The sequence below is a fragment of the Tursiops truncatus genome, chromosome 15 (genome assembly GCF_011762595.2).
Source record: "Tursiops truncatus isolate mTurTru1 chromosome 15, mTurTru1.mat.Y, whole genome shotgun sequence".
Classification (NCBI taxonomy): Eukaryota; Metazoa; Chordata; class Mammalia; order Artiodactyla; family Delphinidae; genus Tursiops; species Tursiops truncatus.
The window spans coordinates 6,185,801-6,212,901 of record NC_047048.1 but is presented as its reverse complement, the minus strand read 5'-3'; the positions used below and the strand labels follow the sequence as shown (position 1 = coordinate 6,212,901).

At 47.5% G+C, this 27,101-nt stretch overlaps 2 protein-coding genes across 11 annotated transcripts in view; both read right to left on the bottom strand.

Annotated features, from left to right (window-relative positions):
* The window catches only part of TMEM225B (transmembrane protein 225B), a 44,616-nt gene that overhangs the window by 4,739 nt on the left and 12,776 nt on the right, over positions 1-27,101 (bottom strand). The window contains exons 1-7 of one of the 9 annotated variants that reach the window (XM_033839163.2): positions 23,863-23,993; positions 7,766-7,937; positions 6,324-6,401; positions 4,724-4,855; positions 3,845-4,055; positions 2,756-2,902; positions 1,846-1,983 (exon numbers count right to left, since the gene is read on the bottom strand). In XM_033839163.2, coding sequence (XP_033695054.1) covers positions 1,846-1,983; positions 2,756-2,902; positions 3,845-4,055; positions 4,724-4,855; positions 6,324-6,401; positions 7,766-7,879 — 820 coding nt within the window. In that variant the 5' untranslated portion in view covers positions 7,880-7,937; positions 23,863-23,993. The other 8 variants (XM_073791923.1, XM_033839165.2, XM_033839166.2 and 5 more) reach the window with 8 other exon arrangements.
* Positions 12,917-24,001, bottom strand: LOC141275651 (uncharacterized). 2 transcript variants are annotated; one of them, XM_073791922.1, is made up of 3 exons: positions 23,863-23,881; positions 18,169-18,322; positions 12,917-15,349 (listed from the first exon to the last, which is right to left on the bottom strand). In XM_073791922.1, exon 3 carries the CDS (start codon positions 15,177-15,179, stop codon positions 14,418-14,420), a length of 762 nt encoding a protein of 253 aa, XP_073648023.1. In that variant the 5' UTR covers positions 15,180-15,349; positions 18,169-18,322; positions 23,863-23,881; the 3' UTR covers positions 12,917-14,417. The 2 variants fall into 2 exon arrangements, with proteins under 2 accessions (XP_073648023.1, XP_033695037.1); XM_033839146.2 differs by lacking the exon at positions 18,169-18,322 and having other exon boundaries at positions 23,863-24,001.

Genomic DNA, 27,101 nt, shown 5'->3' with positions numbered 1-27,101 from the left:
GTTTGTTTTCAAGAAAGCTAAGAAGTTGGTTTTTTGAAAACACTAAAAAAAACCCTGATAAACCTCTAACAAACATAGTAATGAAAAAAGAGAAAATTAGGTGTGAAAAAAGTACATAACTACAGCGACTTCCCTGGTGGTGCAGTGGTTAAGAATCCACCTGCCAATGCAGGGGACACGGTTCGATCCCTGGTCCGGGAGGATCCCACATGCCACCGAGCAACTAAGCCCATGCGCCACAACTACTGAGCCTGCGCACTAAAGTCCGCAAGCCCCAACTACTGAAGCCCCCGTGCTGCAACTACTGAAGCTCGCGCACCTAGAGCCCATGCTCCACAACAAGAGAAGCCACCGCAATGAGAAGCCCACGCACCACAACGAAGAGTAGCCCCCTCTCACCACAACTAGAGAAAGCCCGCGCGCAGCAATGAAGATGCAACGCAGCCAAAAAAAATTTTTTTTAAAGTACATAACTACAGATGCAGCACAAATTAAAAGTTAAAACAGAAAACATTGAGTAATTTTATGTCAATAAAATTTAAAACTTAGATAAAATGTATAAACTTAGAGAAATATATAAATTACCAAAACTGACTCAAGAAGAAATAAAATATCTGAATAGTCCTATAATCATGAAAGAAACTCAGTCATAAACTTAAAATTCTCCCATAGAGAAATGCCATGCTTCTACAGGAAAGCTTAGTTATACAATTAAATAATCAAGGTGGTAAAAATGAATGAAGCTTAGTTCCTCATATTAACATGGAGGAATCTCAAGATTATGCTGATCAAACATAGCAAACTCCAGAAGGAAAAACACAGTTTGATTATATTCATATTAAGTTTTAAAGCATGCAAAACTAAATAGTACCTTGTTTAAGGATATATATGTGTAGTAAACATGATTGGCATAAATTTCTGAAGAATTGAATCCAGAGGGGAGAGAAGAGGAAGTGACCAGGAACAGCCACATGGTAGAGGGGGGAAGACTTCAAAGATATTGAATACTTAATGTTCTAACATGTTTCGTTAATTTTGACAAACCCATTTTTTTTCACATTTTAAAATCTCTGAAATGAGGATGTACCTTACAAGCTCTAGCACCTTAGAATTATACATGGTATCAATTTTTCTTTCTCAGTGGTACATAAAATAAGGGTGTAACTTATAAACGATGGATTCGACAAAACGTGGCTAGTTCTCAAGCTATATGGTGGAAATATGGGTGTACAGTTTATTTACAATTACTTGTATCTTACAGATATACTATAAACATTCTTTGTTATATATTCAATGTATAATAAAATCAAGTTAAAATAGGTTCTGATCATGGGTCAGGTTAAAATAGTGGGAAGAAGATTAGGAGTAGGGACAAAATTAGATGGGATTAAGAATTTCGATGATGACGGTTGGTAAAGAAAAAGCGACTGAGTGAGGAATAAGATCACAGATTTCAAGATAAAGAGACAGGAATAGAAAGCCTTAGGAACCGGGATGGTGGTAAGGGAGAGTATGAAAGTGTGCAAGTTTGGTTCTAAAGTCAAGGAGCATAAGAATGGGGAGGACGAGGGTGGGGGACAGGGCTGAGGCCCTAAAGCAGTGCTGTCCAGTAGAAACTTCTGCATCCGCACCGTCCAATGTGGAAGCCACTAGGCACATAATAATGTGGTTTTTGAACATGTGAAATGTGGCTGGCGTGACTGAGGAACTCAATTTCTAACTTGATTTCATTTTAATTAAATAGCCACAAGTGACTACGGTTTTGAACAGCACAGCTCTAGAGCGTCCACAGCTCCTGAATCCAGACAGAGGGCAGGGAGAGGGCACCAGCCCTGGGACACTCACCAGCCACTAGGAACAGAAGGATGCTAAAGCCCAGGACGTAGTAAGGCCACTGCACGAAGAACTGCGGGGGGCTGGGCTTCATCCGCAGACTCCGGATCTCCAGGGCATGCAGCAACAAGGCCAGGAAGGCACAGGCCCCTGTGGGTCACAGGGCGGCAGCCTTGCTCTCCTCCCGTGGCTCCCACCTCCACTCCTCCACTCTAGCCTTCCTACACCTGTGGCTCCTGCCCGCACCCTTGCCCCTTCAGAGCCAATAACCTCCACCCCACGTGCCTGTCTTGCCCTCCTTCCCAACTCATCTTAAAGCCCATGTGCCTCACCTCCCAGGGGCCCCATGATCAGAAATCCCCTTCCCGGGTACCCTCTGTGCCTGTGCTCTTGGCTGACTCCAGATGGGGCCCCCTGGGTGTGACGCTTTGGATGAAACTCAACCTGATTTTCCCACTGTGAGCGTTCCACCTCCTCCATCTGATGGGAGCCTCCCAGGGTAGGGCCTTGGTCAGCCTTTTAAAGTCAAAAGGTTCCAGAGGGCAGAGATGATCTCTTCCATTCATTCATCCAAGAAACATTTGTATTTCATTTATATTCTATATTTCAATTCTATTATAACCCTGTACCAGATTCTGTGACAGTTGCTGGGATAGAGATTATGGGGAAAAGACCCCCAGACAGATGACACCAAGCCAAGGCTGTGAGGACTGTGTCCGCTGGGAGTGCAGTTAGGATGAGCCCCAAAGCGGGGGAATCACAAACCCTGAGGGGGCGGGTTGGGGTGGGCTACTTCATTGAGAGGGCAGTGGAGGAGAGGGGCCCTAAAAAATCCCCTCTCCAGAGACCACCCACCCCCCATCTCCTGCCATCTCCCCAGATCCCCCACCCACAAGGCTGGGGCCAGCCTGCTGCTCCCCACCTGTGAGGAAGCTGATGAAGGCTGACACGAGATTGTGCTTCCGGGTCCTCGGAAAGAGCCGAGATGCAAAGGACACCATGACGATGGTGGTGAGGAAAGACAAGATGACAGCGGACAGCAGGAAAACACGGCCCACGATGATGTAAACTGCAGGGGAGGGAGGGAGAGCGGGCTGGCGCCGGGCACCCTGGCCCAGAGGGCAGAGCCCTGCAGAGCCCGGGCAGGGGTGGCCCCGGAGCCGGGTCGCCATCAGGTCCCAAAGCGTGGCCTGGGACCAAGGCTCCGACCCGACTGCTTTGCCCCCAAGCATGCCCTGGGCCCACCATCTTGTTCCCCATGACATGAAAAAAAAGTTAGATGGGCAATTTCAGACACTGAAATTATTAACCAATTCTTAACAAATACTGTTACATGAATCTGGTTGTATCAAAGCGTAGGGGAAAACCATGTATTGTTTGGGGAAAAACGGTGGCTTTAATAAACAACATAAAATGAAACTGTCGTGATAAAATTTGTTGCATGTGGAAATGTGAAGAACTGCATCCGCACTGGTCACACTGAAAGAGTCACTGGTGGAAAATCAGAACTCTGTGAGGTCAGGATATTCTGAACTCTGCAAGGGAGCCCCTCACACCCCTATTTAATTATCCACGTTAACAGCAGTAGTGAAACAGACCGAGGATCGAGGGGAATTCATTCTCCTACTGTTGGCATGATTCAGACCTTGTTAAGGTGAGTCTGTATGACCTCCTGAGCGTGCAGAGGTGAGCGGCTGGGGGAGGGACAAAGAGACAAAGGTGTTGAAGACCCAGATATCCTAGAACCTACCCTGGGATTAAACCAGTGGTTCTCTAGCAAGGGCAGTACTGCCCCCACAGGGGATGTCTGGCAATCCCAGGAGGTAACAGTGGGCATCACAACTAGCGCGGGGCGGGGTGGGGGGGGGTGGCGCTAATGGACTCTAGTGAGGAGAAGGCAGGGGAGAATTCAGTTCTGTCCTAGCTGCCCCCACCAGTCCTCTGTCACCCCCCAATGCCCACGCTGGTCCCGTCTCCCAAGCCCCCATCCCCGCCTCCATTTCCCCCATACCGGGTAAGGGTCGTGGCTTCCAGCACTTGATATGGAAGCAGTTCTCAAAGAGGCCACTGAAAAACACTTCCTGGGACTCCTCGTTCACCAGACGAACCCAGAAGGGGAAGATGGAGACCAGCAGTATAAGCAGGTAGCCCAGGGAGGTCAAGGCAGGGGCTATGGCCCAGGTGAACCCCTTCATGTCTTTGTCCTCTAATGTCAGCATCACCTGTGGAGGGGAACAATGAAGGGGGGGGTCCTCACGCAGCACGGGGTGAAGGAGATGATGCCCGTGGACATGTTAGCACACGTGAGGCTCGAGAAATGTTGATTTCTTTGCCTTGATTAAACTTACAGCCTTACAGACCTCTTCAGTAGGCCTAAACAATGCATAAAACATTTTCTTCCACTAATTCACTGGGCAATCTTGAGCGTGTGGGGTCCCTTCTTTGAGCCTCAATTTCCACCTCTGTAAAATGTCCACCTCTCCCAGCTCTAAAGTTCTAACCTCTCAGTTCTGTTGACACCCACCCACTGGCCACAGAAGAACCTCTCCAGTCAGCTGTCAGCTACTATGTGCCTTTTGAGATTTCAGAATGAGGACCAGGGCAGAGATTAAAACCAGGGCCTGAAGTGCCTTTGCTCAGTGACTGGCCTTTTCTCAGGACCTGGGGTATAGACGGACAGGGGTCCCCCTGGCCTGGAGGAGCCCTCTGCTGAAAAATGAGCAGAAAATATGCACACAGAAAGTTTTAAAAGTAGTTTTAGAGTTTCACAGACCCTCCTGAAGCCCTAGGTACCCTCTAGGCCTGGAGGTCAAGACCCTCAGTTAAGGATCCCTCATAACTTCTCCATCACCACCAGCTGTCATTAAGGATGTCTTCTTGGAAGGAGCACCTGTGATGTGGAAGCTAAGTGCCGACAGCTGGATTTGGTTCTGGACGCCCGTGACTGTGTCCCAGCTTTATCACTTGCTGGCTGGGTAACCTCGGGGAACTGGCTAAAACTCTCAGGACCTTGGGTCCCCATCTGGAAAAAAGAGGAAATAACACCTGCCTAGTAAGGTCCTTGCCAGGGCCAAGTGAAATGCTGCCAACGACGTGTCAAGCACAGTGCTTAGGGCCCAGGCGTTTGGTTAAAGTTGGAGAGTGAGGGGCCACCAACTTCTCCTAAAATGCAAGCATTCCTGAGGGAAATTCACATCCACCACCCAAGGGCAAATGTATTCAACTAGTCTGCTTTCCTCTCCATGCTGGCAGGGGAAGGAGAGGGGCTGTTGGAAGCCTGGGTGTGGCAGGCAGGGCGGGCCCTGTCCAGGTGGCCCCCAATGACCCTGGCCACACGGCGGTGCAGAATGGTGACATCAGGGGGTGAGAGACAGGACATGGGAGGTGGAGGACACCCCAAGACAACAGCCCTTCTTTCCAAGTCATGCCCAGAGCCAGGCCTGGAGGCTCCTGCCTAAGCAGACTGCCTGGCAGCACCAAGCTTCGCAGCTGCGCACTGCTGTGCGCAAGACAAGGCCCTCGGAGTGAGGGGTTTCCCTCTCCTCTCCGCCCCTGTGTGTGTCCACACGCTGGGGCCCCTCCACGCTCCCCATGCGGATGCCCCTCTCACTGCAGCCGGGGGAAAGGAGTGTCTGAGGCTTTGAGATCTGCTGATCACCACAGCAGAACAAGCCTGATGGTAGAGGGCAGAGGAAATCTGCTGTCTATAAAAGGGTTAACAACTGTTAACCTCCGACTGCTGTCAGAGTGCTTGGAAACTTTCTAAAGCACTCTCTCCTCTTTCTGTTGTTCATTATTTTCTTTTTTTCAGGTCTTCCCCCCTGAAAAATTTATCCTGCCGTCTCTGCAAAGCTTCCCTTTCGATCTTCCCTCCACCCTCTGGCCAGTACTGATGAGTCACCTGAACTTCAGGGCCTCGGTGTCCTCTAAGAGGATGAAGACCAGAGAGCCTTGAGTCCTGGCTCTAAAGCTCTCCAGGTAGGAGTCATGGCGGCATCTTGACCCCCATCCTCTGGATGGAATAGAGAACCCTGGACATTTTCCGTTGATGGTCTGAGCCCCTTCCTGCCCCCCCGCCCCCACAATGAACCTCAACGTGTCTAAAGCTGAGCTCGGTGTCTTCCCTATTTTAGTCACCCTCTCCTTTCCCCACGCTCTAGCCTGGAGCTCCTGCCGGCTTCTCCATTTCTCCCACACTTCCACCTCCTCAGCATTCCTCACCTTCTCAGCTTTTCTTTCATAAAGTTTCCCACGCACCCAGCCTCCTGCCTCCACACCCGCCATGTCTCCCTTCATTCCCAGAACACCACAGTCACCCCAAGCACCTCCAGCCTTTCCCAGGGGAGGGGGGTGCGGTGCCCTCACTTCACCTCTAGACCTTTTAAATCCCACATCTTCTGCAAAGCTCACCTTGGTCCTGTCCACTCCATGCACCCTCCCAGCCACCAGCCATTAACCATTCATTCCACAAAAGTGCACTGTGTACTTACTGGGCGCCCCATGCCCAGCTTAGGCCAATGGGGAGAATCAGGGATGAAAAAAGACAGGAACTCGCAGGCTCTTGGTAACTACTGGGGAGAAGAGACACACAAACTTGTCACGCGGGACAGCGCTTTCCCTCCCCCCCTCCCCCCCCTGGGGTGACTGAGAGGCCAGGAGCCACCTCCTAGCTGTCTGTCCCCTTGCCCACCCCAGGCTGCTCTCCAGTGAGGGGGACCTTGTGGGCCTTTCTCCGGGGATAGGCCAGCGTCCTGCATGGAGCAGCCCTCAGTGCTGGTTCTGGACGACTGTGTACCAGGGATATACAATTGGGGGACACACTGATATGAGCCAGACTCAAAGGACCATAGACATGTTCATGTAAAGGGGGATTTGGAGAACCCTTTGTACTGATGGGGAAACAGCTGGAAAGAAGAATGGACTGGTCCAGGATCCCAGGCTCAGTCAGAGTGGAGGCAGGGACCACAGTCCTGCACAGCTGCCCCTCCCTCCTCACCTCTTCACTAGTCGCCACTGGCCAGCAGTTCAGTTCGGGATTCCCAAAAGTGGGGGTCAGGGAGAGAGAATGGGGGGAACAGAAAACTACCAACTTTTTACTTTGCCAAGGGCATTCAAAACAAAGCAAAACTACTGCCATCTACTCTCACCAATTGTTTTCATTATTATTTTGAAAAGGACCTATGGCACTGTAAAGTAGAAGAGCTGCGTGCTCCGTGGGGCCCGGGTTCCCGCTGGCAGGGTCTCCCTGAGCCATCGCGCCCAGCCCGAGGGCAGCCCTGTCACCGGCCCAGGCCCTGCGCATGCCAGGGACAGATGAGGACTACACAGGGCGAAGAACGAGAGGAGCAACATAGAGCGCATCTCAGGCTGGACCGGGAAGAGACCAGGAGGGAACCATCTGGGCCGCGAGGAGCCTCACTCCCCACTTTTCCCGCCAGTAATTTGAGGCTACTTGGAATGCAGACTAGCTTAGGTTCCGCCAGAGGTTCCTTCCTGCTGACCACCCTCCACCCTTCCGTGGCCCCAAAGCCCCAGTGACATTTTCCAGACCCAAAGATGGGTGCTGACCTGGCCATCAGCCCCCAGATCCAGCCCCGCGGGTCCCAACAGCCGGCCGGTAATGTTTGGGGTTTGGGGGGCCTCTTCCTCTTCCTCGCCCTCCCCCTCCCAACCCGTGACTCCACCTCCGCTCGCCACCGCCCCCCACCCCACTGTTTCCCGTCCCTCTGCCGAGGCACCGTTGGGGTCTCCCAGTCTCCCAGTCTCCCGGGCGGGGCTTCCCTCCAGGCGGCCCGCGGTCCGGACCTTCCGTTGGCCCCCGAGGCCGGGCGAGGGTCTGCTCCGTCTCCCGGCAGAGCCCACCGAGCCCTCGGGGCCCTGCAGGGGAGGGCGGGGGTTCTCACCTCTCGGCCCGCCGCCGCCCGCCGCTCACCTGGCCCTCGGCTGGGGAAACCTGGCCTCCGGGGTGGTCCGCAGTCCCGGAACAGAGTGGGGGCTGGAGCAACCTTAAGTCCGCGGATCTGAATTCGGATTCCAGCTCTGCCATCACCAGCAGGATGACCTTGGGTGAGTTACTTCTCCTTCCTGGGTATCAGTTTTCTCATCTGTGAAACGGGAATGATAATAGTAACTCCCCCCGTGAGATGGCTGGAAGTGCCTGGAAGACACTTCGCTGTGGACTCCGCAGAGAGGCAGCGCTACACAAACAGCAGCCTGGACCGCGAGCCTGGAAGAAGCCAGAGTTTCCTGACTACCCAAGGCCCTGCCAGTTCGCTCCCCTTCCCCAAGACCCTCGCTCACCCCCCTCCCCCACTCCCAGGCCCTCCCTCGCCCTTGCCCTGCGCATGCGTTCTGATCGCCTTCAGCCCCCCACCCCGCTCCGCCCCTGGCCCTCACATTCCTCCGCTCTTCTCTGCCCTCGCGTCTTAAGGCTGACTGCACCTCTCACCACGTGGGCTGGTTTTAAACTTTTAAACTTAGGCTCTTCCAAGACAGGCACTCTGGCTCCTGGCCCTGGGGGTGGGGCTGGGGGGCCGGTTCGAGTGGCAAGAGCGGCCACACTTGGAGCCGGATAAGTCACCAGCCCCCCCTTGCTTTGAGTCTACGCCCACCAAGGAAACGCATTTGTAACTCCTAAGATTTTAAAAAGCCAGGACCATGTCTGCCACCTCCTCACACCTCTTCACTAGGGCCAGCACATATTCAAAGACAACAGGAAGGGATGAGAGCTGATGAACCACTAATTTATTGAATCACCTATCATGGGAGAGGCATAGCAAAGGCCCTTTTACTAGTCAGGATTCTATCTGTCCTAAGGTTCAGCCCCAGATTTGTAAGCGCTCAGGCAAGACAGGGTCTTTATTGGCTTAGCTGGGGCAGGGCAGAGTACAGCTGGGGAGGCCTGGAGCCAGGCCAGGGAGACCCCCTCTGCCCTGATCTCAGACAGATGGTTTTGATCCCCTCCACCCCATAGGCTATCATCCTCCAGGCGGCAGGGGACACAGTCAACTTCCAGACTCACATCCTCACATTTAGCCACCTGAGGGAAAAAGAATATCTTCTTCACCCTATTCCCACCCCTACGTGGTTGGAAATTTCCCAGGGAAGCATTCTGATTGGCTCAGCTCTGGTCAAAAGCTCATTCCACTCTGGCCAAAGAAGATGACTCAGCTGTGCCCCACAGAGGCCAGGCAGGTAGGATCATCTAAGAAGCCGGCGATCTGGACCACTCATCTGGAGCAGCATACAAACTTTCTAAAAGGAAGTGAACATCTTTAGAACACCTTTCTAAAAGATGTTCTCAGAAGAAGGGAGAAGTTATGGCAGACCGTGACAGCATAGTCATACTTTCTTACACATCAAATCCAAATCATGGGCATTATTATACCCAGGCTGCAGATGAAAAAACTGAGTTTCGGGTTAAGAACATGCCCAAACTATCACGTGGATGGTTGCTAAAGGATCATGGATGATTACTAAAAACATTAGGCTGTAAAGGAACAGATTCTTCACATGGTGCTGGAGTTTATCGTCCTCACAAATTACTAACTGCAAAAGGAAAACATATCTTTACATAGGAGAAATCTAGCAGTCACTACCTTAAACAAGTGAACAAACAGCACTACTTGGGGTGGAATAATCTGACATCGTGTGCCTCTTGAGGTGATAGCAGTATGAAGGAGACATCACCTGTGAGGTATTCACCGGTGTGTGTCATCAAGCCTCTAAACCTCTTTTCAGTTAAGAGAAAATACAGGGGGGCGAGAAGGAAACTAAATACCACGGGAGTAAAACAAGGAAATCAATTTTGTAGAAAATTATAAAGGATAACTCTTCTTGACTCCTCCAAAAGTCACTGTCATTAAAAAAAAAAAAAAGTGGAACTATTCTAGATTAAAAGAAACTAAAGAGATATAAAGCCAAATGTAATGTGACTCTTGATTTTTTTTTCTGATTTGAAATAATCTAACTATAAAACACATTCTTGGGGCAACTAGGGAAAATCTAAATACAGAGTCCATTTTAGATGGTATTATGGAATTAAATAATTTTTCTTAGGTATGTTAATATTGTTGCGATTATGTAGGAGAATGACCTTACTCTTAGGAGACACATGCCATAGTATTTAGGGTGAAGGTTATATCTGAGCTTACTTTCAAATGATTCAGAAAAAAAGCATATAGATAGAAAGCAAATATGGAAAAATGTTAATACTGTCCATCTAAGTGGAGGATATATAGGGTGTTCATTATTCTATTCTTTCAAGTTTTCTGTATATAAATCAGACAAAAAAATCAGAAAAATAAAAAGAGACCTTGTCTAAGAACACAAACAGCTGGAAACTGAACCCGGGTTTATCACTCAGCCACTCAACACAAGTGCTTTCTCTAATGACAGAGGCCAGGATAGGTGAACATGGTCCCTGCCCTCATCGAGCTTGCAGCAAGCGCAGAAGACAGGCAACTGAATAAATCATTTTTTTAAAGTGTGCTCGGTGCACAAAAAGTATAGCATGCTACAGCAATTGCAGAGCGCGAATAATTCAGTCCAAAGGAAGACCTGCCAAGAAGGCCCTTCTAGACAGAATCTTACTCCCAAAAAGGGATTGCAATGTGTAAAGACTTTTACTTGCTCTACAGCAAGAAATACTGTACATTATACTTTGCATACATGCTCCCTTGTGCACAAACAGAACAAAAGTCTGACTTACCTTTGTGATGGATATTTTCTACTCCATTCTAGTTCTGCCTACTTTTTCCTTTTACCTTTTGCTACTCTCAACTCATTACAATAAATTAATTTTAAGACCCCCTAGTGGCTCTTTACCTACATTTGAAAAATACTGTTCAAATACTGAAAAATACTGTTCAAGGACCCAGTGAATTTCAGAATGACTGGGAGAAGGGGAGGCCACAGAGGGCTGGAGAAGTCAGTGGGCAGAGCTGGGATTTGAAGATCTTGTTGATTTCATTCTGAGGGCCATGACGGGCCTTTGGTGGGATTAAAGCAGTCCATGTGGGTGCCACTGCCAAAATTCAACTTCCTCCTCCTCCTGTCTCCCTGAGAAATGAACTATTTCCTGCCATATCAATAAACAAAGGATGTCACAGTTGTCAACGACTGCAGCCCTCCAACGTGAGCTGAGGAAACTCAGGGCTGAAAAGAACACCTGCCACCTAGCAGCCATCAGACTGCGGCCACTCCCTGTGGTGAACCCTGAGGAAACCCAGGATGTGTCAGGCTACTGGCCCCAGATAACTGAGGTGCACAGCAAATGAATGATTTCAGTGAGCCAAGACTCTTGCATCTTCCCATACATAGAAAAGCGCTAAATTCCTTGAGAGATCCGGTTTTAACAATAATCTGGAGCAATTTCTCAGAGTTATCTGAAACGCTGTCCCCCCGGGGCTGCAGTCCTTATTTTGCCCCAAATAAAACTTAACTCGCAGCTCTCACGTTGTACTTTTTTTTTTTTAAGTCAAGATCCCCATTGCCCAAAGACTCCTACCCCTTCAACCAGAGCATAGGAAATGCCTCTCACCCAGGGGGCCCAAGGCTGTGTTCAAAGTATGGCTTGGGACTGCCAGACCAGCCCCTCCCAGGACTGAATATTTTAGAAAGTGTGTATAAGCTTAGGTCATAGTCTCCTCTGCAAGCATTTTCATGTTTTCCCGGGTCTAGGGTAGGGGGACAGGCAAGGGAAGAGGGAACTGTCTGCTGGAAAAGTAGGTAGAGAGCCCATGAGCTGGGGCTGGAGTCTTCAGTTCTGACTCCCCCAGGCTCTGTGCTTTCCTTGGTCCCAAGCTCCAAAGGGAAAATCCAAAGTTACCCAAACCAGAGCTTTACTGCACAGGACAGAACCAGAACCCGGCAATGAGCAGGCCCTGAGGGCGCCCACCCAATAGCTGGCTCCACCCCCAGCACAACAGTCCCTCCCACCGCTCCTTCCACCTGGCCTGGGACACCCAGTCTGTCTCCTCTCACACAGGCCCCGGAGTCTCTCCATACTCCCAGCCCAGCCCTCTTGCCAGCCCTCAGTGCCTAAGCCACCAGATCCTGTGTGATCTCTTTGTGTCCTCTTAGCACCTGTGAAGCATTGATAACTTACTTCTACTGTATAGATTTTCAACCTTGGCTGCACATTAGAATTACTTGGGAGCTTACAAAACACCAAAGTCCAGGCCATACCCCATACCAAATGTACACAACCTCAGAGACTGAGGCTCCAGTGCTTTGAAAGCTCTCCAGGTGATTCCAGTAGGCAACCCAAGCTAAGAATCTCTGCTCTACTGGGTCCTGCTGCAGCTAGGAGCCATTGGCGGTGGGGGGGGGGGGGGGGGGGAATGAGGTCACGATGGGTTCGGGTGATCCACCCTCCTGGTTTGCAGAGGACTGAGCATTTTACTGGATGTGGGATGTCCGATGTTAAGGCTGGGGAAGTTCTGGCAAACTGGTATGAGCTGGTCACCCTCGTGTTCACCTGAGCTCTAACGGCTTGATGAACTACTCTGTCCACTAGTAATATTTGTGCCTAAAGAACCAGAGCCCTGCTTGAGTGCTTTTGATACTGCTAGGCAAACTCTTTTCTCCCCTCTCCTGGCCTCCAGGGACACCTCCACTCTTGCAGCCTGGCACGTGACCCCACACACTTACCTTGTCCTGGGGTGCCCTTCTCGGCCAGTCAGAATCCGACCTGGCCTTCAGACCCCACTCATCAAGCCCTGCCTTATTCCAGAAGCTTCTCAGACCCCATAGAAGGAAAGGGCCCTTTCTGTGGTATAAGGGGTGGAAGGGACTCGAAGAGGGTTACATGCCAGATGGAGTAAGTGGGCCCACTGGCTGAGGGCTCAGACCTGGCCTCACAGAGTCTACTCAGGGTGTCCAGATGGCAAGGTGACCCTTGTGTAGTGCGATAATCACCTACAGGAACAGGGGAGGAAGGTGGGGGAGTGCAGAGAAGCGTGGAGACAAACAGGAAGACTTTGGCTTCCAGTAAACAGATTCACTCCACAGCCACTGAACACCTGTGTGCATAGCACCAGACCAGGCAGGGAAAGGTATACAAGACAGAGGCAACTTTCAATTTCAAGAGTCTACAACGTAAGTATAGTTTTCACCGATATTTTAGGTAATCACTAATCCAGACTAACACGAGGAAAAATAATCTGATTTTTTGTAATCAAAACATAAACGTTTACAACAAAGTAGATATTTCTCTCAGATGCCTAGAATAAATCTAAAATATACTGCCTACTAGAGGTACTTTGGGAATCTTCTTTAATTATTAAAATATTCATGATAAATTGGTGCTCAAATTTTTGATTTTTAAAAATTTTATCAGTCGATCATGTATCACACTATTCAACTACTTTGCAAACTTTTCCCTCGATAATTACACGGTAGTGAAGCTCTGCCTCAGGTTATGATGGAAGTTTTGTTATAAAGGAGTCTGAACAATAGCTTTCCTGATAGGAAATCTTGAAGCTTATTATTGAGGTTCTTTTTTAAAAACAGCCAGAAGCTAACCATTTCTCTCTACCTAAACTTGAAATAAATGTGTACTTCTCATAGGATAGTAAGCATGTGTCTGACTAGGATTCAATCAGAGAAGGAAAACCACGGCCCAGTAAAGGCAAAAAAGAATCCTGGGGAAGGTACACTAGTTTCATGTCCAGTGCCAGTGAGGTGAGTCAGCAGATCAGTGACATGTGTGAGCTACAAAATTACTGCTGCTTCTGTTCTGCCCTCCAGCTCTCCCAAGAATCTCCCTTGTAGACCACACAAACCGAAAAATACAAGAAAGGGAAATCTGACAAATGCACTTCAGCCTACCGGAGTTGACACGTAACAAAGCCCATGACATGTTATACTGAGAAATTACTGGGCTTAGAAAATTTGCCCATTTATTAAAAGCATCTATGAAATATAAAACAAAAAGAGATTCAGTAGTCTGCAGGACATTGAGGAGGGAAAATGCTGGTCCAAGAAGACCCAAGAGCCACTTCCATGTATAGTTACAACCAACAGGACAGATGAGATACAAGGAAAGCTATTGGATTCAAAGGTCACACTGCAGCTTTCCTGATCTATGAGTCTGAATCCAGAATGCCCTGATTCTTTCTTCCCTGGAATGGACCTAACCCATTCCATTTCTGGCAGAAGATTATGGAGATGTGAAAAAAACCCATAGGATCTCCCTCTGATGTAGATCCTCAAAATCAAATAAAAAGTAGTGCTAACTTAAGCTTCCACTTTAGTCATTCCTTCTGTAGTGTCAGATGACGCCCCTTTCGTGCCCCTCCCTGACACATAGCAAGGCTCTCCCCATACCCATCATTCCCCCAAAGCAAACTGGCTAATGCTGAGTAAGGCGGGAACTCTGTCTAAAGGTACTTATGCACTGAACACATCCATGAGATCTGTCCACTATGTGGATTTTCAGGTCTTGGTAAGAGTTGAGCTAGGACTGAAGGCCGTCTGCACTCACTACAGCCAAAGGTTTTCTCCCCAGCACGGGTCCTCTGATGTTCGCTAAGAGCTGAACTCCAAAGGCTTTACCACCTTCACTTCATTCACAGTTTCTCTCATGAATGGATTCCCAGGTGATCAATAAGGTATGAACTGTACTTGAAGGTTTTCCCACATTCTTTACATTCAGAAGGTTTTACCCCACTGTGAGTCTTCTGGTGCTGAATAAGGTGGGAGTTCCGACTAAAGGTCTTCCCGCATTCACTACACTCATAGGGTCTTTCTCCAGTGTGAATTCTATGATGTTTGATAAGGAGTGAACTCCTACTGAAAGATTTTCCACACTCATTACAGTCATAAGGAGTCGCCCCTGTATGGACTCTCTGATGTTCGATGAGGTGTGAGTTACGACTGTAAGCTTTCCCACAGTCGCAGCATTCGTATGGTCTCTCTCTGGTGTGAACTCGCCTATGTTCTGTTAGATCTGAGCTCTGGCTGAAGGCCTTCCCACATTCGGTACATTCATAGGGCTTCTCCATAGTGTGGATTCTCTGATGTCGAAGGAGACTTGAGCTCCGACCGAAAGCTTTTCCGCACTCATTACACAGGTAAGGCATCTCCCCCGTGTGGATGATCTGATGCTGGATGAGGTGTGAGCTGCGCCGGAAGACCTTCCCACACTCACCGCATTCGTAGGGTTTCTCCTCGGTGTGGATTCTTTGATGCTGAATGAGATTTGAACTATGGCCAAAGGCTTTTCCACATTCATGACACTCATAAGGCTTCTCCTGTGTGTGGATTTTTTCGTGCTGAATACGGTATGTGTTCCGTCTGAATAGCTTGCCACAAGTGTTGCACATTTGAGATTTCTCTTCCATAAGAATGTGTGGCTGTCGGATAAAGTCTGAGATATGACCAAAATTCTGTCCATACCCATAGGGTCCCGCATGTTTGTTTCGTTCACATTCCTCTCCTTCATGTGGCTGTGTCCCTACTTCAAGAGTTTTCTGCTTTATAATTAATTGATCCTCAGTCCAGGTCTCACCATCTGATGGAAAATACAAAAAAAGTATATGTAACAATAAAAACTCCCTGTGGGAAACAGGATGATCAAAGTATTCCAGGGTATCTGGTTCAAAAAAGTACGAAAAATGGCCTCACAATAGGAGGAAAAGATGGATACAAGCTGAGCAGATTTGGAGAAAGTGGTGGGGAAACTAAAGTGAGGATTTATATATGAAGTCCCTGACCAGACAGATATACTGGAATTAGCAGAATAGGAAAGCAGAGTTTGAGGGAAGTGGGATTATCTCAGAACACAGGAAGAGTGATGCTGGGGGCTCTGTGTGGGGAGGGGCAGGGCCTGAGCGGATAAATAAAAGAACCTCACACAGAGGTTCTGTCCACACGGTACCCTGGTCACATGCGTTGTCACTGTGGTAACAGGGAAGGCTCCCTTCCTGTAATCACACACCAGCACCTTCCTCACTCCTGTTGAGAGCCTCTCTCTACACACAGATGCTCACATGCTCATTCATGAACATGACATACTCGGACCTTAGATGCAACTTTTAGAAATGGTACAAACTGGGAGGATTTGCAAGAGGAAGGAGGGGAGAATAGGGGGAAAAGTTGTTTAAAATATGAAGCACGGGGTAGTGAGAAATACTTCCAAATCTATTTCAACTCTAAGAGAACATACAAAAACCAATTCTGGGGACTTCCCCGACAGTCCAGTGGTTAAGACTCTACCTTCCAACGCAGGGGGCGCAGGTTCAATCCATGGTCAGAGAACTAAGACCCAAGATCCCACATGCCACGCGGTGCGGCCAAAAATTTAAAAACAAACAAACAAAAAATTCTGCACCCTAGCTGTATCTAAGGGAGACCTTAGAAAAACATCTCCTGTTTACTATAATACATTTCTCCTCTTAAGTTTTACTTATTAAATATGGCTTACTGAAGTGTAGTGATATTACAGAAAGAAGGCCCTCTGCTTTGGGGGATCTTTCTGGAAGAAGGGGGTGCTGAGGAATATCCAATGTAGTATCATTTCCATCAGCAGTGAAAGTCTAAAACATATGCAACCCTGATTTTAGTAGGGAATGGTCACTGTCTTTAAGGAATTTAAGAAGTATCTGGTCTCACAGAGCCATATTTACACTTGTTCTCCACCTCCAGACATGCCCTCATCTTCTGTACATTCAATTTGGATACTGGTTTTCTTACAAATTTTTTTGTGATGAGAACTTTTAAGATCTACTCTCTAAGCAACTTTCAAATATACTACATGGTGTTATTAACTATAGCTGTACCTTACATCCCTGGAACTTATTCACCTTATAACTGTAAGTTTGTACTTTTGGACCCCCTTCATCCAGTTCTTCCACTCCCCACCCCCCGCCTCTGGCAACCACCAATCTGTTCTCTGTTATCTATGAGTTTGGATTTTTCAGATTTCACATACAAGTCAGGTCATACAGTGTTTGTCCTTCTCTGACTTATTTCACTTAGCATAATGTCCTTGAAGTCCAACCGTGCTGTTGCGATGGCAGGAATTTCGTGTTTTTTATGGCTGGATAATGTTCCATTGTGTGTACAGATAGCACATTTTCATCCATTCATCCGTCGATGGACACTTACGTTGTTTCCATGTCTTGGCTATTGTAAGTAATGCTGCAATGAACCTGTGGGTGCAGATATCTTTTCGAGAGAATGGTTTATTTTCCTTTGAATAAATACCCAGAAGTGCTGGATCACACAGTAGTTCCATTTATAATTTTTTGAGGAACTCCATACCATTTTCCATAATGGCTGCACCAATATACATTCCCACCAACAATGCATGAGGGTTCCCTTTTCTCCACATCCTCATCAACACTTTTTATTTCTTATCTTTTCGATGTTATTCTACCAGGTGTGAATGGATTGCTGGTTTAATGTTTTTACGTCCCCTTGCACGTGTGTTTACCTTACTTGTCAGACAGATTGCAAGCTCCTGAGGAGCAGGGACTAGGGTTTCTTCTCTACCGCCCTGACCTGGCCCCCATCTGTCTTTCCAGCCTCATTCTGATCTTCTCCCTACACAAAGCCTCTTTACTATCTGTTGAACCACTCTACTCATAATATGTGAAGGCTGGGATGTTGTAGAGGATGTGCCTTTTATTTGGCCCACTGCCCGAAATTTGACAGCCTGCGCAACGTAGTCGAGGATGTCAATCTCACTGCTCTCAGGCCCTGTTCAATATCACCTTCTCCATGAAGGTGAAGGTGATCCTTTTCCTACAGCTCTTGAAATACTCATCTTTAAGTCATGTAACAGTCAGTACGTTTTATTGATCACTAACAACATGCCGGGTATAGTTCCAGACTCTGAGATACGTCAGTAAGCAAAACACAAAAATCCTCAAAGACCTTTCATTTTACTAAGGGAGATGGATAGTAAACTATGTCAATTACATACTGTTAAAAGGTCATAAAAGTGTTATAGAGGAAAAAAGCAAGGAGCAAGGATTAGAGTGCCAGGGGGCAGTGGGCAAAAGGGTTGCAATTTTAAATATCACAGTCAAAGGAGGACTAAGAAAATGACATTTAAACCAAGACTTGAAGGAGATAAGGATATGTGGGAAAGAGCATTACACATAGAAGAAATAGCAAGTGCGAGACCCTGGGTGTTCAAAGACGCAAGTGTGACTGGAGCAGAATGAGCAAGGGGGAGAGGAGTAAGAACTGAGATCAGAGACATAGAAGGGGGATCAGAGAACACAGGACCCTGTAGGCTACAGGTCTGTAAGAGGTTTATTTCAGAGTGAGATGGGGAGCCACTGGAGGGTTCTGACCAGAGGAAGACAAGAGCTGACACTTTACCAGGATCACACTGGCTGCCATGCTGGGTAGAGGCTGGAGGGAGGTAACTGCAGAGGCAGGACAACCAACCAGGCTGCTGCGATAATCCAGGGGAGAAATGATGGCGACCTGAACCAAGACGGTGGCAGAGGAGGTAGTAAGAAGCACTTGGATTCTGGAAAGAAACGTTGACAGTCGCATGGACAGGATTACTGGCTGACGGATATGGATATGAGAGAAACCAAAGTTTCTCTCTGGGTTGTGTAGCAGGAGGGATGATGTTCCCATCTACTGGGACGGGGGATATTCGTAGACCAGCTAGAGCATCTCCAATAAGCGAAAAAGACATTTCCACACGATGGCTCTCATACCAGTTTCTTGAGATCAACCTATCCCAAACCTGCACATACACTTCTGGTGTGTGAGTACTTGGTACGATAGCCTTGCAACTCTCCTGTAACTTTAACATTTTTCAAAATAAGAGGGAGGGTGGTGCGGTAAATAATGACCAGTGACTCTCTTCTCTGTCCCCATATCCACTCAGTAAACAAAAGTACTACTGCTTCTATCTACAACGTAGCAATACTCTTTTTCCCCTGCCTTCCTGTTATCACTGCTAATATCCTAAAGTCAGATCCTAATCACCTCTCACACTAAACAAACTAGAATCTCTTCCTTGATTTGCAATGCTCATCTGCTAGCCTCCTGTTAAGCAAAGCTCACATACTTCAATTTCTGCCAAGCAAATCTAAATTCTTTGGCGTGGCATTCATTTTCCACACTCGTGCTCCGCTCTGCCTTTAGTCTCATCCTCTATCAATCTACTCTATGCTCCAGTTACTCTGAAATGTTTCCTGAACATTTAGCTCCCCACGCAATTCCTTCTCCGCTCGACCTTCTTCCTCCACCTGGATCAGCCTCCCTTCCAACTTCACCAATCAAAATCCTATCCACCCTGCAAGAACCCAGATCAAAGGCAGCCTCCTTCCCCAAACTTAACCCTGCTCCAAACCCCGGCTGGAAGTGATTGTTCCTTTGAATCTCTAAAGCATACAGTTCCTGCCCTCTCCTCATGGCATTTAACCACATCGACTTTGGGCCTCTCCTTAGAAATATGTTTAGTTTTTTGTATGTGTGTATTCCCTTCAATTTATTTTGAAAGTACCTCTAGAATAAGAGGTGTCTTCCATTTCTTTTCCTCCAACCCCAGTACTATGTAAAGAACTCTGCACACATTAGGTGCTTTAAAATGCTCCTGATTATTTCCTAGCAATCCATTGTAAGGAAGTTCTACTCCATCAAGAGAAGAATCTATGAATCATGGAGGGCCCCACGTTGACCATTCATAAAGTCTTCAGGACTGAAACTCAAATAGAATTCAGAGAGGTATATCTCCTCATGGGTTTGAGCCACTTATATAAGAAATATCAAAAACTTGGATCCAAACTCTGATGGACGGCAGGACCCTCTGGAATACCTCTGCAGACAGTGGCCAGTCTGAGACAGAGCTAGAGAAGCCCAAGAAGAGAGCAGTTGCCCTGTGGAATAACAGCCTCATCAAATGTATCCCTGTGGGGCTTCCCTGGTAGCTCAGTGGTTGAGAGTCCACCGCCGATGCAGGGGACACGGGTTCGTGCCCTGGTCCGGGAAGATCCCACATGCCGCAGAGCGGCTAGGCCCCTGAGCCATGGCCGCCGAGCCTGCGCGTCCGGAGCCTGTGCTCTGCAACAGGAGAGGCCACAACAGTGAGAGGCCCGCGTACCGCAAAAAGAAAAAAAAAAAAAATGTGTCCCTGTGGATGAAGGTTTAAAGAAACATTTCTAGACTGATTTGCTTCTAATTTAAAGGGAGGGGGAAATCTACACAGTTCTTCAAGCAGCTTAACTACAAAGCTGTGTGATCCCAAGTACATTTACTTCTAACAGCAGAAGAAATGAGCAACGCTTCCTGTACTGGGTCAAACAGAGCCCTCACCCCCAAATTTATGTATACCTCAGAATGTGACCTTATTTGGAAATAGGGTCCTTGCAGAGGTAATTAGTTAAGATGAGATCATAATGGATTAGGGTGCACCCTAAATCCAGTGACTGGAATCTTTATTAAGAGAAAGGAGAGGAAGATTCAGACACAGAAACACATGGGAAAGAAGGCCATGTGACAATGGAGGCAAGATTGCAGCGATACAGCTACAAGCCAAGGAATGCGGAGGATGGCTGGAAGCCACCAGAAGCTACGAGCAGTCAGAGAAGGATTCTTCCCTAGAGCCTTCAGAGCAAGCCTGGCCCTCCTGGATTTCTAGCTTCCAGACCTATGAGAAAATACAGTTGTTTTAAGCCATGCAGTTGCAGTAATTTGTCATAGCAGTCGTAGGAAACTAATATACTTCCTGTTTGATTTAATCACTCAACAAACATATGTACCACGCTGACTATGTGCAAGATTCTGGTAAAGAGATTATAATGCTGTTTCAAAGCACAGTCAGGAATGACAACCCCTCCCTAGGTGAACTGCGGACGACATCCTCAAAGAATGACGTTAAGCTGCATCTTGAACTATGATCGGGATCAACAAGGTAAAGAGAACTGTAGGCAAAAGCAACAGCATATGTTAAGGCTCAGAAACATAAAAGGGAATACTAAGTTTAAGGTGCAGTGATAAAAAATTCAATGAGATGTATGCTCCATGTGGGCAGGAAGTAGGACATAGAGCAGAAAAAATAAGAGCAGAGCCAGATAATGAAAAGACAAAAAAACAATAATAAAGTCACTCTGAACAATTTTTTTTGAAAAACATAATGAAGAGACATATACGCCACACTCAGGATTTGAGACTTTATTCTATAGGCAGAGAATAATATGGGCAGCTGAGAGTGGGGGAAATTACCAACAGCACAGGGATGTGTCAATACACCAAGGAAATAAAATGGGCCTAAAATGAGGAGGTGGTGGTGACAGGCAACAGTCAGGCCTTTCTGAAGAAAAACTGACAGGATTTGGTGGCCAAATGAATACAGAGGGAAGGAGAATGTAGAGGATGATCCAAGTTTTCTGGTTTGGGAAAAGCACCTACTAAAATTAGTCAAGGGAGTCACTGGAAGGTAGGGAGGTGGGGGATGGCAGAAAAGAATGAGTCCAGAAGTACACTTACAGATGTCTGGTTCAGCACAGAGTGCAACCTGAAGTCTCAGAAGGGGACAGGATCACCCACGAGGGTGAAAGAGAAGAGGGCTGAGAACTGCTTTGGGGAAAATCAGTGTTTAAGAAATGGGTGGAGGGAATTCCCTGGCGGTTCAGTGGTTAGGACTCTGCGCTTTCACTGCAGTGGCCCGGGTTCAATCCCTGGTCAGGGAACTGAGATCCCGCAAAGCACATGGTGCAGCGAAGAAAGAAGGAAGGGAGGGAGGGAGGGAGGGAGGGAGGGAGGAAGGAAGGAAGGAAGGGAGGAAGGAAGGAAGGAAGGAAGGAAGGGAGCAGAGAAACAGGAATGGGAAAGACCCTGAGAAGGCAAGTGGCAGGACCAGGAGAAAACGGTGCTTTCAAAACCAAAGAACAAGAGTTTCAAGGAACAGTGATCACATCAACAGAAATACTAAAGGGTCAAAAAAAATTAGGGATGGGACTTCCCTGGTGGCGCAGTGGTTAAGAATCCGCCTGCCAATGCGGGGGGACACGGGTTCGAGCCGTGGTCCAGGAAGATCCCACATGCCGCGGAGCAACTAAGCCTGTGCACCACAACTACTGAACCTGTGCTCTAGAGCCCGCGAGCCACAACTACTGAGCCAGCACGCCATGACTACTGAAGCCCACACACCCTAGAGCATGCACGCCGCAACTACTGAGCCCATGCACCGCAACTACTGAAGGCCGCGCGCTCTGGGGCCCGTGTGCCGCAACTACTGAGCCCGCAGGCCTTGAGCCCGTGCTCCACAACAGGAGAAGCCACCACAATGAGAAGCCCACGCACTGCAAAAAAGAGTAGCCCCTGGTCACCGCAACTAGAGAGAAAAGCCCACAGGCAGCAATGAAGACCCAACGCAGACCAAAAAAAAAAAAATTTTTAATTAAAAAAATATATTAAAATTAAAATTAGGGATAAAAAAAAATATGTCCAGTGGATTCATTAGTTAAGCCACTGGCAACCTGGATATAATCAGTTTCGATGCAGCAGAAGCAGTGCCCTGCACCAAGTGAATGGCAGTTACAAAATTAACAGCAACTGGTGAAGACTTTTAAGAGGTATGATAGCAAAGGGAACAAAGGTGATTACACCCAACTTCCCTCTATTACTTAGTCAACCACCAAGTCCTACAGGTTTCCACATCTCTAGCATGTGTTTGTTTCCTTCCTGGCAGCCACCAGTCTGCTTCAGAAACCTGATGGACGAGGCTGCCCTGCACTGAGCTTTCAAGCATGGGACACTGGGATGTGTGGGGTTTGGGTAGGCAGAGAATGTAGGAGACAGCGACGCAAAAAAAGGACACAAAGGCACAATGGTGGATAGTGCAAAGTGTTTTCAGCATTACCTTGTGCAGACACACGAGTCTTGCAGGGTCTGTCTGGGGGAACACTGAGATAAAGACTTTAAAGTTGGGTTGAAACCCCACTGCAGAGGACCCTGAATGCCAGGTTACAGAGAATGAACTGAATGCAGTGGGCACTGTGAACTAACACAAATAAATATTTTAGGATGGCAACTAAGGCACTTGGCCTTAGAAAGACTAGCAGTGAGGAGCCTGTGATAAGGGCCTATCCCCTCTTACCTAAACTCTGATTCTTTTCTTACTCTAAATTCTTTCAAGGCCAAATATATGATTTTCTAAGGCCTCCTGGGCCAATACCCAGTTGATAGGTGAACGTCCACATTGTTTATTGCCCTGTAGTCTCTCACAGATAACTATTCCAACTCAACTCTAAGCTGGTGTGTGGTGGGGGCGGCAACAGAGGTACGTTTTCTTTCAACTTAGTCTCAGCACCTTATAATAATAACTCAATAGAATATCTGAGTTAAAAATCAGCCTAAAACAGAATTAGAAAGCTAAATATGTGAAAGAAAAATCCTCCAAACCTTAGCCATCTCAAAATCTATGATGTGGATTATCTAAGCCTTTGTCCCTCAACTAAATAATCCAAATCCACCTTTTTTTAAAGGCCAAGCATATACGAGATAATGGTGGGATGGTAGATTGAAATTTAAATGTTGATGTTTACAGTTTAACCTCATTTTCCATCAGCAGGTGTCTGGCCTGTCTACTGTACTCCACAGGCAAGGTACCCTCTCGAAGTTTACATCCTGGGTGGAAAATGTATCTTCCCTAATGAAGAAAGGCAGGTTCGGGGGAGAAGCCCACTCTTTTCCTGGTACTTGGGGTATAGGACACACTTGGCTGGGTTCATTCATTCTTTTATTCACACAACGTTTACTGAGCCTCTCAAAGGACAAGCAAGTTAACACGTGCTGGAATAACAGATCCTCAAAACTTAGTGCTATGGACAGTGCTGCTGCAGGTCTGCAGGTCTGTCTGCTCCACACATGAAGAGAGGAAACATTAGTGATAGGCTTTATTTACATGTAATAGAGTTTTAGATTAAAAAAAAAAATCAGTGTCTTGCACCAGGGTAATTCTAAGCGCACGGTTAATCGTGTCCATCTGATCTGAGGCCGCGGTGGGAAGGACAAAGTTTAGACAAAGAAAGCAGCTAGGTCAGCTCTCCTCACCCTTGCTCTTTCGAGGCTCCTGCTCGAGGGACGGACACGGGGACTCCGGGGACGTCTGCTCAGGCAGCTTCTCCATGGGCCGGGTCCAGTCCCCGGTGCCGCTCCAAGGCCAGGATCTTCTCTAAAAGGTCTTCAGAACCCGACCCAAGGAACGGGCAGTCACTTCAGGACACAGAGCGAGAAGAGGACAGATGTAGGGAAAGCTGCCCGTGCCGTAGGTGCCGCTTCCTGAGAGGTTCCCGGCCTGGGGGCGGTCGGTGAAGCCTCGTCTTCCCTGCAGGCAGACTGAACCCCGCCGCGGGGAGCGCCCGGCCGGCCGGCAGCGCGCCCCACCCCGACCCCACAGGATCCCCGCTGCCCGACCCTCTCCCGCCGCCCCAGCGGCGAACAGCAACACTCACTCGCTCAGCCGGCCGCACGTTCCGGCGGCGTCGGCGACCTCGGCCTCCAGGGGGACTAGAAACGCCTGCTCCTCGGCGCGCACTTCCGGGGCCCGTCTAGGCAGCTCGGAGGTCTAATCTCGATCGCGGGTTCCCTAGGGGCCGCTGGGGAGCTGGGTCCAGAGCGGAGTCGGGTGAGGGGCTTCCTTGGGCGTTTGTCCCCCTTCCCAAGAAGGGATTGAAGGAGGACAGAAAAGATTTCTCTATTTGCCCTCCATCGCCCAAGTGGACTTAGGCTCTAAATTGGTTGTCTCTTCTTTCTCATCCCCAGTGTCCCGTGTGCACCCCATTTGCCTCCTCCGCTCTACTCCACCCATCTCCACATGCCTTCTTCAAGATCACAGGCCACGCTGACCCTGCTGGGCCAAAACCTGTTATCTACGCCCTCTGTCCAGCCTGTCCTCCTCTCCCTTTGTCGCTTCAACTCAGCCTCCCAGTTATGCCTGGAGCATATAAACAGAGGAGGAACGTACTGGTACCAAAGGGCTGAAAGAGGAAGAAAAGCCGTAGAGATAGGATCAAGATCCAAACAACTACTGCACCTGGAGTACAGGTTTGCAGAGGCGTATCTGATATGCTGAAGCAGGAAAAAAGGATAAGGAAACGAGCTGTTCATGATAGAGGATTTTCCTGCTAAACTCAAACATAACAGCTACCAGTTATGGGGCACTGAAACTGAACATTATCTCATTAACCCTCACAACAATCCCACAAAGTTTATACTTTTTACTATCTTACACACCAGAAGCTGCACAGCTAGTGAGCAATCTAGAGGCAGGATTTCAACCCTGGCCCGTTCAAACCAGGGCCTGGAGGCTAACCACACTCCGGAGAGACAGTGGAGGAAGACGGGGGAAATGCTGTCTGCGGGACATAAGCGACTGCGGGAAAGACGTTCGTAATTACGTCCAAGTTGTAAATTTATTAACATGGATGAAATACAAATATAAAAGGGTAACCATTTTCTTAAAGAGAGTGGGATGAGGCAGCAAAATAATTCCAAAATCAGTATTTTCTTGTTGATTTGTACAGAGCACCATCTATTTGAAACCATTCTTAAGTCTTGGATTTAACATCGGTTCCTTCATGCACTCATATTTTGAAGGGAGTGTTAAGATTGATGCCGCATGATAACGAATGTTAGAGGCGTGTCAGTTTGCCAACTCCAGCAGGAAGTGCCTGTCAGGAGGCAGTTCCTACCACACAGACCACAAATGCCTAGTGATTTCTCTAGTCATATTTTAAGTTCTCCTAGCTCAGGGTGTCCCTCCCTGAACAATGCTAGTCCTGCACTGGTAAACGCTTGCTCGTTGATTTCCTCTTTTTTAGATTTTATGCTAAGTATCTCTCCTCCGTTGTAGCGTTTTTTATATTAGTATTTACATTAAAAACTTCTGGGCATTTAGTATTTGACCAGTAGCTTTTACATTACCTCACTTAATTTTCATGCTATTAACAACCACACTGTATACACAAGAAAACTAGAAAGGCTAATTAAGTAAAATGTCCAAAGTCATATAGCTAGTAAAGTTCAAACATATGTCTCATTCCAAAGTCATCGCTTTGACTCATTCGTCTTCTTTACTCAGTGGATTGTTTAATGCATTTGATTAGGTTAACTGTATCCACCGGCTTCCACTAAATATTGCCTGCCAACTGTATTACTGAATGAATGAAAGGACATAAGATGTTACATACTTGGATGTGAGAAATTCCATCGTTTCTGAGACAACACCCTATGGGCTTCCTTTGAACTTTGTTCTCAAATCCTCAGTTACCCACGTACTATTTCCTAAGGTGAGGCATTCTCCAAAGAGCTCATTTATTACTGACTTGAAAATGCCATACTCTTTCCTCTGCAGGCCTTCTGACATGCTCTCTTTTGCCCAAAATACTCTCCCTGCTCCACTCTCAGCACTCTCCATCTCTAGTCTACCGATCCACTCTTGCTCAAGCCGAAAACCTAGGAACCAAACTTGATTTTCTCATTCCCCACTCTGCTCCACCACTATAATATAGTCAGAGGTGATAGTAAACCTTGGTAAGAATATGTATCCATTAGTAAGTCCTAGTTGGCAGAAAAATTAAGAATGCATGTGGGTCATTGAGAAATGGAAATATAAATCTAGTGATGGCAGTGGGGGTGTCTTGGCAGAAGATGGGAATTCAGGAGATTTGACCTGTAGCCTGTCGTCAAAATTGTCAAGCCTGTTTCAAAGGGTGGGGCAGAGGGGTTCTAACTAGCTCCCAAAAGATACTGGGATATTTTCTCCCAGCTTCCCAGAGAGCTCTGGGAGCATTTAGGATCAGCTGCAAACTAATGGTGAATCACTGGGTGTGTAACAGGGAACAAAGAACTATCAAAGAAAACGTCTCTTCTCTAGGTTCTGGGATGTGTCCGATACCAACATCACGATGATGGAAAGCTGTGGAGTCAAACAGCCCTGACTTTGAGCTTACTGTGTGACCCTACAGGTTTTTCAACCTCTCTACACCTCAGTTCCTCTGTAAAACGGAGCTGGTTCCCTTGCAGAGTTGTTGTGAGGACTGTTTGAATATGTGCATATATATATACATGTGTACGTAGGTAGGTGGACAGATAGATAAAATTAGGTGTTCCAACTATTAGATTTCTTCTCTTCCCTCCCCTGTCTTCAAGGCTAAAAAGACTAAGAACACAAACTATACTGGACCAATTAAATATCAGCAAGTTTAAAGAGACAAGTTACTTGCCCTCAAGGATTATTTTGGTTTCTCATTTTTTAAAATGTGTTTTATTTATTTAAAAAACACATTCTG

What these genes read in the sequence shown, in the direction of transcription:
- LOC141275651 (XM_033839146.2), bottom strand. Translation starts at nt 23,938, where the DNA reads ATGGAGAAGCTGCCTGAGCAGACGTCCCCGGAGTCCCCGTGTCCGTCC. An exon ending in GGAGCCTCGAAAGAGCAAGG is followed by an intron (nt 15,350 to 23,862) that starts GTGAGGAGAGCT and finishes ATTTTCCATCAG; the next exon opens with ATGGTGAGACCTGGACTGAG.